General features: G+C 38.1%; 1 protein-coding gene across 1 annotated transcript; it reads right to left on the minus strand.

Annotated features, from left to right (window-relative positions):
• Positions 1–7,180: 7,180 nt before the first annotated feature.
• On the minus strand, positions 7,181–10,183 carry LOC140321076 (DNA ligase 1-like; the record flags this gene model as incomplete). Its single annotated transcript, XM_072397959.1, has 5 exons — positions 7,181–7,434; positions 7,528–7,672; positions 8,382–8,453; positions 9,051–9,161; positions 10,031–10,183. Coding segments are annotated over 5 exons (636 nt in total), but the record flags the coding sequence as incomplete, so codon positions are not given.
• Positions 10,184–10,936: the final 753 nt, after the last annotated feature.

Genomic DNA, 10,936 nt, shown 5'->3' on the forward strand with positions numbered 1-10,936 from the left:
ATAACACACAAAAAAAAGCAGAGCAAAAAAACGAATACACAAGCATGGTAATAAATGTCCTCCTGTGTATTCTATCCTGAAACTTTCCCAACATTTATAGTTAGGTAAAGCAAACATTTATTAAATGCAATCCACATTTATTGGAATATTTATCTCTGCTCACCAAAATAGTTTAGAATCTTTATTGTGCTATAATTGTAAAAAATTTGGCGATGCCTACACTGACTGTAATTTTAAACGCTTATACAACTTTTGTATAAGTTCTAAGTGTTAATAAATACATTTTAAACCACAATATATGGCAGAGAAGCGTTAGAATAGGGAAAACACCCAAAATTACCCAAAACACAAAAAAAAAACACCCCATTAATGTAAATGGGGACATTTGGAGTGTTTATAGGCATTTTTGGAAGAATCCTTTAAGCTTTTTAACACTTTTTTTGGGGGGAAGCCCCTCAAGAAAATACTCTGGGGTGGACCGGTTCATCAGAATGAATGGGAATTACAAACATGGGTGTTTAAACGCAGCTTAGACATAAAAGTGATAAATGCTGATTAGTACATAAACATACACTGCACTGCATAAGTCAGAGTCATCAAATTAGACATACAAACAATTCAGGACCTAATGTTATGGAAGGCAAGATAAAAGTAAGCCTGTCCCTTTGCCTATTTAGGACAAAGTAAAGATTCTGTCTCCAACTCACATAATCTACTAGTATTTCCCTGTCTTATTCAGAGTGTCCTCTAGCTGTTGGGCAGGCCCTGGGATTCTTTATGGCCTCTTGGCTTCAGCTATTTGGAGCCTATAAGAAGTTATAAACTTTTCACACTTTCTCTTACTATATTGGCATACTTCTATAATTCTAAAAGGCACAGAGACCAAAATAGCGTGGCTTTACATAATTCTGCTCTACCCTTGCCACAATCGGTACATGAGACAGTGAGGATTAGGGAAGGATAGAGCTGCCCTATTACACATCACTGCCTTTAAATAGCAACATCCTTTCATCACTAAGGAAAAAAACTAGGCAAGATGTCTTATGGATATTGTAAAATATGGACAATGCAGTAGCACAGATTTGCAGAAATGTCTGACTGCACGATTTTAACTTGCAATTTTAAAGTGTCTGAAAATATTTATATTATTTATATATAGGTGCAGCTCAATAAATTAGAATATTATCAACAAGTTAAGTTATTTCAGTACTTTAATTCAAAAACTGAAAATCAAATATCACATAGATTTATTACACACAAAGTGATATATTTTAAGCGTTTATTTCTTTTCATTTTATAGATTATGGCCTACAGCTAATGAAAACCCAAAAATCAGCATTTCAAAAAATTATATTACGGAAGACAGTAACAAAATAACTTTAAATACATAAATGTTGATTTACTGAAAAGTATGTCAATGTATGCACTCAATACACAGTCAGGGCTTCTTTTGCATGAATTACTGCATCAATTACTGCATGGCATGGAGGTGATCAGCCTGTGGCACTGCTGAGGTTTTATGAAAGCCCAGGATGCTTTGATAGCAGCCTTTAGTTCATCTGCATATTTGTGTTTGGTTTCTCTCATCTTCCTCTTAACAATACCTTGTAGATTCTTTATGGGGTTTTGGTCAGGAGAGTTTGCTGACCAATCAAGCTCAGTGATATCGTGGTCTTTAAACCAGGGACTGGCACTTTTGGCAGTGTGGGGAGAGCCATAAAGCTTGTGAGCAGAGGAAAGCATGAAGTGCTCTAAAATTTTCATGGTAGGTGTCTGTGCTGACTTTCAACTTGATAAAACACAATGCACCAACATCAGCATATGACATGGCTCCCAAATCATCACTGACTTTGGAAACCTCACGCTGGACTTCAAGAAACTTAGATTCTGTGCCTGTTCACTCTTCCTCCACTGATTTGCAAATTAAATTCAAAATTTACTTTGCAGTCCAGTCTGTTTTCCCCTTAGCCCAGGTAAGACACTTTTAAAGTTGTCCCTGGTTCAGTAATGGCTTGACATAAGGAATGAGACAGTTGTAGCCCATGTTCTGGATAAGTCAGTGTGTGGTGGCTCATAAAGCACTGACTCCAGCCACAGTCCACTCCTTGTGAATCTTCCACAAATTCTTTAATGGACTGTGCTTCACAATCCTCCCAAGACTGTAGTTATCCTTGTTGCTTGTGCACCTTTTTCTGCTACATTGTTTTCTTCCAATGAACTTTTGATTATTATTCTTGGATACAGCACTCTGTGAACAGCCAGCTTTATAGCAACGATCTATGAGAGAGTCGCCAAGCCTAGGGTTGGATACTAAATGTATAGAAGAAAGAAGCAAAGAGCGGCTTTTTGAAGGCAACATTCAACACAAGGTGTTTTTTATTTGGGGAAGAAATGGACTCCTAACTAAACAAAGTCCACTTGTGCTAAACAATTAAATCTAGAGCCATGTCATACAGTATAAATGAAATAAAGCATATATTAAGACACTGCCCCGGATTCATCAAGCAGAATCGGATTATCGGTCGCGCATTCGTATTCGCGATCCGAAATCGTACGCGATCGCGCTATTCAGCAACTGAAAAAGCTCGCGGCCTGAGCCGCGCATCTCCGGCAGCTTTACACTGGCGAGCTTGCATTAAAACACTATCTGTTGTTATTTGTTTGCAAATGCAGTACATAGCTACAATACATTGCACAACATGCTATTCCCTAAATGCCCTGAGTACAGAAAAATGCCGGAGCTTTACCAAGACGGAAAGCCCAAAGATCCCCTTACCGCCTTACAAATAAAAGAGCATGGATCGTTTGAATATAGATCTAACATATCCACACCCTTTTCCCACCACTTCATGGTCAACTGTTATCGGATCACCTTTCATACTGGCTTTAATTTTCAGTGGCTTGCTAGTTTTCTCCACAGTGTGATATGAAGTTCCCAGTAGACACGTGTAACTTCCAGAATAATTCAGCCAGGTAGATGGAACTATAAATCTATTAGCGAGGCTGTATTCCTGAATGTTCTGTCCATCTTTGTAGAAAGCAAACTGCAGTTTTGTTGTCTGTCTAAGCAGACTGAGATTTGTGTCACAAGTCAGAATTATCTGATCACCTTCCGTCAGCCCTAAAACTGGAGGTGTGAACAGCTCTAAAAGAAAATAAGAACAAAAAAAAAATGATCAAATCATTTTACATGAAAGTATGGATGATTGATTGTTTTTTAAATCCCTGAACAGCATAGTCCAGACTGAGAGCCAGTCAGCTGTGCTGCAGTGCCAATGGTCTAACATGGAACATTCCAACAGTAGAAGAGAGCAGAGAAATGATCTGTAAAGTCTGCTGTTTCTCCTTTCCTTAACAATTCACACGCTTCTGGCAGGAAAATTCCTGTAAGTGTTACTGAACTGCAAAAGGGAGAATTAAGGTCTTCTGCTCTGTCTGGCAAGATTCTACTGTGTGGTATATATGTGTACAGTTTAGGATTGGATGGACAGAACTGCAAATCTTTTAGCAAGTAAAACAGTTCTAAAACATGTACTTCTGTATATTTAGCTGTTTGGCCAGAGCTTATCATAAGATCTGTTGACAGATATTTCTTTCTAGATTTTTATGAAATAGAAGTATCAGAAAAGCACAGTCTGTGTGTTGTAATAGTAATCAGGTAGCCAACCAGCCATACCAATAAACAGATATATTATGTATAATAAAGCCTAAGAACTGTCATTGTAATCTTTTGTATGGAGTAGGGAAGATTTACTGTTAATTATCGTCTATGAGACACCTGTAAAAAAAATGGGCATGTAGATGTCACAGAGACTGAAAACAAGAACAGCAATTACAAAACTATTTAAGTTGCATTTGAGTTCCAAATGTTTTTTAAATGGTCCCAACTTCAGGAGGGTTTATTGTAAGAACTCATTCAGTTGTCAATCACTGTTGTGGTCCAGCACAGCTCCCTATAACTGTTCAGTTTTTCATTTTTTGAATGGTCTGGATGACAACACTTACTCAGGGGGTAAAAATAGATTGCCTGATTTCTTTTGCCTGTGTATTAAAATTATATGGATTTGAATGGAATATATCCATACTGCAGAAGTAACACCCCCATTCAATTCTGTTGCATGGTAATAAGCATGTTCAGGCAGCCCAGCACAAGACTTTTACTGAGCAGGCTGTAGACAAAATAAAATGGCAGCACAGTTGTAGGAAGTAAATATGCATCTGCAGCAGGGGTCCAAGGGGGTTGCATAATTTAATGTATTTAGGTCTAGGGTGTGGGTTGGACCCCCCTGCAAAATGTAAAGTATTTTAAATTTAAATTATTCTTTTGCACTTTTCTATCTGTGTGTATGAGACATCGGACATTATGAATTAACCCATTAACACCCACAAACTGAAGAACAAGAACAAGGGTACATAAAAGTACTACAGTCCAAAAATGCAACTCGTGTAGGGGTAGAGGACCTCCAGTGCCTTACCCCTGTGCATAGGAAAATTGGGAGAGCAGCGTATATATTCTGGTAAAAACACTACAGTTCTATACCCTAAGGAAATATAAACACAAAAAATTCAGGTAAATTTGAAGGGTTGAGATGGGGTGGGGAGGGCGGGAGTTAGAGGATGAGAGGGAGGGGAGTGAATGGTGTGTGAAGTAAGATTGTGTCATTAGTAAAATAAGTCGGTCGCCCACTAGCTTTAATCTATTAATAATAACTGGTACTTGAGGTGAGTACGAAATTGGGGAGAGTCTTTAAACCAATCCCATGCCATATATACATTTTATATACATTCTCTTTGCATATACAGTAGAACCTCAGTTATCCGGTGCACACTGGGAATAGACGGTTCCAGATAAGTGTAGTTTCCGGATAACTGAGGTTTCCTTTTCTCAGCCAATCAGCACTAGACTTGAATAGGGAGACTTGTCCCTATTCACCTCTAGTGCTAAATGGCTGAGAAAAGGTGAACCCTGATGACAGCTCAAGTGTCATCAGGGTTTCCCTTTTACCAGCCAAACTCAGATCGTTTCTGGGTGACGGTTATCTGAGTTTTGAATAGCCGGGGTTCTACTGTATGTTGTGGTTTGTGTAGGATATCTCTGGAGAGTTGTTAAATGATACATCGTTGCCATATTGCAACCAGAGTGTGTTTAGTAAAAGATTTCCTTCATAATTAGAACAAGTGCTATGGTAATGGATACATTGTACTCACATGCTGCTTCATACTTTGTTTCTCGTCTTTCTTTCGGCTCCTGTCATTGAGTGGAGCTGCTGGGAATGACCCCCAACCAAGTTTGTTGTGTTAATGCTGCTGACAGACTGCATCCTATATGTCATCTGTGTACTTCCCAGAAATTTTTATACTTGCGTGGTCAAGAAGTAGGCAGGACAACACATGACAATTTTAGTGTTCCTATTTGTTGTTGCCAAAGGAAGCCAATAAGTGCTATAATTCTGCCTGCTTTCCACTGCGCAATATACTTTGTTCCAACTCTTATGCCCACTTTGTATGACCCATCTGTTCATAGTGTTTGTAATATGCTCCAACTGTCCAGTGCCCATTGTATTGTGACCCATCTTTTCAGTTACCACCCAAAATAAGCCAGGCTGTTACTGAAAAGTGCTTGGTGGTGCGCCCAGCTAAAAGGGGCTGAGGGAAACCCTGTTTCATGTTTGGGTTTGCCCACAGTTGCATTGTATTTTAACAATCCATTTTTTTGTTTTCTAATATTTGTAATTTGTATTGGTGGTTCCTTTTTATTTACTTTTGGGATGTGTGATTATAACATTGTTTTAATTTACTATATTGTATAATTCAAGATGCAGGCTAGGTATATTTTTTTTTCTGCACAACGGCTTTATTGTCCCACTGTAATCCTATTTTATGAGATGCTGGCAGAAATCTTCACCTGGAAGGCAAGGTCAAGAGCCAGAATAACAAACAGGATTGATGACAGCCTAGTGTTAAGATAATGTTTACCTGTTTGCACAAGGCTTACTGGGATAACATAGAACTGCACACATCATCCAAAGAAGCTTACAGTGTGCCATATCAGCTCATATATACACATAATAAACACGTTTAGACCTTCTCTGGGATGTTAGCTTATAACAACTCTGATCTAGGTATTATTTTTACTATTTGTCTTTTGAATAGACTATCAGTGGGGTTACTAATACAGACTTTAATGCATTATGTTTTGTTTCAGGGAGATTCTCCTCCCCTCTGTTACAGTGGCCAGCTGGACAAAAAAGGAAAGGTGGCTGCTGGCCATTGACAGCCACAGCACTTTGTACTGCATTAAGCAGTACAAAGTTAGAGGTGGACACGCTTGGATTGTTAAATGATAACATTTCCTCTAAATTAATATTATTATTAATAAACAGGAATAATATAGCACCAACATATTACGCATCACTGTACGTTAGATAGGGGTTGCAAAATGACAGACATATACTGACACAGGTGGAGAGGACCCTGCCCAGAAGAGCTTAAAATCTAGAAGTTGGGGGAAGTAAAGGTGCGTACACACTTCCAATTTTTATCGTTCCAATCGAACGACGAACGATCGATTGGGCAAAAAATCGTTCGTAAAAAAGTAACCAGACCATGGACGATCAATGAACGACCGTACACACGATAGATGGTAAACGATCGTCGTCCACTCCGATCCGCCGGTCGTTCATTTCCAGCAACTATTCTAGTTTGTCGGCGTCGTTGGTTACTTTTTTTACGAACGATTTTTGACCAATCGATCGTTCGTCGTTCGTTCGTCGTTCATTTCCAACGATAAAAATTGGAAGTGTGTACGCAGCTTTAGTGGTGTCAGCTCAAGTATCTCCCACCTTTCTATCTACACAACATAAAGGCTAATCATTATTTAGTTTTAGGATAAGGAATGGAAGGGTAATTATGCTCCTTAAGACTTAAGATAAAAAATGAAGGGTGCCTTAAACACAGGGCAGCTCTAATTTCTGTGAAGTTTAACAGGTACTGTTTGCACTTTTCAAAAATAAAATAGAAGCATTTTTCATATATATATATATATATATATATATATATTAAAAGCATTTTAGTATTAGGCAGACCAAAACGGTACAAATAGAAATATACCAACACTAAAATAATATAGCCCAATAAGACGTTACAATTGTGATCATCAAAAGAATTTCCAATGACATTAATTTAATGTGTGTACAGGACTTAAAAGAAGCTCATTAAGCTCAAGAGTTTACCAACACTTTGATGCTAGTAACAGACTGCATTCACATGTATCATTTTTTTATTTTCTCTTTAGTTCCAACTGAACTTTTGAGGAATGTACCCAGGTCTGATTCATAATAAAGTCAATTACCTTTAACCAATTGTGTGAACGCTTTGCAATTTCATATGTGGCATTCTGGTCTAGAGTCTTTACCATCAGGCCTTCACAAGAATCTAAAAAAAATAACAAGAAAAAAAAAAAACATGAGAGACAATTACTGTTTGCAGATATTTTAGGACATAAAACGTTTTCCCTTTCTGCAATACCTTTAATTGACTGATCAAGAAACTCCGAGATTTCATCTGTGCTTGAGGTGTCCATATATGTAGCAAACATGAATTCTCCTTCTACTTCCTGAAAAGACTCCCTTAGCAGTTGCCGTCTTCTAGAAAACGGTTCTCTAACTAGGGACTTGAAGAAAAAGATAATTTTTACACTAGAGAAGCATGGCTAGATGGGTATTGAGCAATAAACCTAATGTAAGACATTGACAATAAATCAATAACTTACAATCATAAGTAAGACGTGTCTGTAGGGAATAGTGTTGGTGTTCGAATTCGGGTTGTCCTTATATTCGACCCGCATATGGCTGTTCGAATTTTTTTACAGGTTATCCTACAATGACATGATATCTCTTACTTTGTGACACACTTCCCAGCACAGTAATATTATGATACATTTGTTACATTTTTCTTTTATCCACTGCAAGCAGAATGTAACAAATGTATCATATTACTGTGATGGAAAGTGTGTTATAGAGTAGGAGATACTTGCGGGGCATCTTCTCAATGATTGCAGCCGAGTCTGCAATCATAGAGAAGAGTGTGCGATCCCCAGGGCACTACAGGTTAATTAACCTGTAGTGCCCCGGGGATCGTAGTGGAACTGCAGAGTTTATCTGCAGTTCAGTTCCCGCAGTCACACCGTGGGAACTTTGCGGTCACAGCTGTGACTGCTGCAGGCGATCCCCCAGGGCCCGGGGAATGCACACTGAGCAAATCAATGATTGCAGCCAAGGCTGCAATCATTGAGAAGAGTGTGCGATCCCCGGGGCACTACAGGTTAAATTACGATTGCTTACCATATGTGAACTACAATTTGTTTGGTAGAATGTACTCACCTCTCCGTTTAAATACAGCATGTCAAAGGCATAAACACACACTTGGACTTTTATTTCTGAAGCATCCACATCCTAAAACAAAAATTATTATTTTCAGAAATAACATTTGTAGTGTGGATTTAACAGCCTATAGGAACAGTTTATGTATTTTTTTTAGATGTTACAAACACTTGTAGTACTGCACATTCCATTCAGCAGTAGAGCATAAAAAAACTACTAGATATGCTAAAACAGATGTCAATCAAAGAGGAATCGCTGTCAGTTATTTGTGTTATTCAGCCCTATTTCAGACTTGTGGTCAACCACAAAACTATACCCCATTCTCAACTGCGCTCTCAACCACTTCCATTTAACTGTATGAGAGAAGTTGAAACCCACTTTTATAACTTGTTTGTGATTGCACTGCAGTCCCTAGAAGTGAAATATCGCTTTTGGCCATGCAGTTGCTTTTCGTCATGTGGAGGAAGAACCTCACGGCACACGGCTTCTGGGGGAAGCTTATGGGGTTAGTTTGCAGCAGCCAGTGTAAAAGAGGCCTTAACGTGAACACTGAACAGAAAGTTATATAAACCCTTACATACAATTTACAAAGTAATCATGTAAATAACTAATATAGAAAACTGAATACAGCGTACAAATAAAAAAAAAATAAAAATAAGCCAAACAAACCTTTCTTTTTCTAGTAGTCAGTACTTGGAAGGGTTGAATTTGCTTTTTCTGGGGATCCCAGGCAACAGCTTCTGAATCAATGATACAAGACTTTACACTGTCTTTCTTCACCTACAATATCAAAGAAAGAATGTAATATTATACCATTTAAACTATACACAATTACCAGCACTATTGTGTATGCAAAAACACCCAGAAGAAAATGTCCCATATGCATCAAATGGCTGCACCACAAACAAGTATAATCGTAAAACACATAGGTAACATGCAACATGTAGCAAATTTATTTTTTATAGCAAAATATACAACACAGTGAAAAATCAAATACAAGAAAAAAATGTTAACTGTTTAATGATAACTCCAGCCAAGAGTTGACTCCCTAGGTAAAGATGAGTGGTGTAGTCTGGTTATAAAGAACAGAAACACAGCACTATCTACAATCTGAAGTCCTGTCCTAGCAGTTAGCTTAATGAATTCCTATTGGAAATATTGGAATTTTGTTGAAACACAATTACTTCCTTAATGACAAACCCAAACCTCTGCTGTTTCCATGGGCAGAAAGAGCACACCATAAATGTTCTTGTCTAGTGGAAGAGAGGTGATTTCAGTGACAAAGCTGTTGCTTTTTTAAAAAAAAAAAAAAAAAAAAAAAAACACATAACAGAGCCTTTTTTTGGTTCTAAAGTGGCAAAGATCATGTTCAACAGGTGGTGTATCCAACATAAGTTTTATTTCCATTTACAGAAACAATTTAGCAATAGAAGGTACTACAGCCTCGTTGGTTAAACCACATAGGGCTTAATTTTCTGATTTAACAGTCCCTACTCAATCAAAAACAAAAACTGATGAATATTTTATTAGACAAAACAACAGTAGCAGTACCGGGTTACTGTTTTTTGTTTTTGGGGGTTTTTTTGTGAACGGGATTTTAAAATATTGAAATCCCATTAATCCAATAAATCTTGTATGAAATTACAAACCTTGCAAATGGTCTGATATTCTTCACTTTCCTCATCATATGATGCCAGTAAAAAGCCTCCATATTTCCCAGTTCGCTTTCCTTTCCCTAAATAGGCACCAATGACAACCAGATCCAATGTGTCTCCTAATCCCTCTAAGTAATCTTTCTTTAGCTAGGAAGGAAGTGAAATGTAACAGTTAACATGATCGTTTAAATTCAGTAGCAGGATGATTGAAAATAGCAGTACTATCCACCTTTTCATAATGCTTATTGCTATGGTTAATGTGTCATATACCTTAAGGAACTTAACATACGTGTACTCCTGATAAACATTTCATTTTTTCTTCTTCAGTTCTATCATCATAAATAGAAACAAGCTAAAAAGAAGCCCCATTACATCACTAATTATATTTTAACTATGATGGGCAGCACAGAGATCATATCTGCTGTGGCAGACCCCTTTGAAGCGGGGGTCCATTTAGCATTTTTACATGCAAACCAAGTCTTGTATGAAATTACAAACCTTGCAAATGGTCCAATATTCACTTTCCTCATCATATGATGCCAGTAAAAAGCCTCCAAATTTCCATCTTTCACGATCCTTTCCAACGACTAGCACTGCAGGATGCATGAGCAAGCGCCATACATACAGCACTGTTCTGCTCTATGCAGAGGGGATAGCGACAGAGCGGCACCCTTCTGCGCACTCTCCCCTCTTCCCTTGCATTAGGATCGTTCGTCGTCCGTGGATCTGCCAGGACGCTCATTCGGACGATGGACGACTGACGCTGTACACATGCCAGATTCTCGCTCGATATCGGCCCTGAGCCAATTATCAGGCGAGAACTGTTGGACGTGTGTACTTAGCTTTAGTCTTGTGAGCTTTCAACACACAGCAATTCTGCATACTAAAGCTACGTACACA

The sequence above is a fragment of the Pyxicephalus adspersus genome, unplaced genomic scaffold, assembly GCF_032062135.1.
Source record: "Pyxicephalus adspersus unplaced genomic scaffold, UCB_Pads_2.0 Sca603, whole genome shotgun sequence".
NCBI lineage: Eukaryota > Metazoa > Chordata > Amphibia > Anura > Pyxicephalidae > Pyxicephalus > Pyxicephalus adspersus.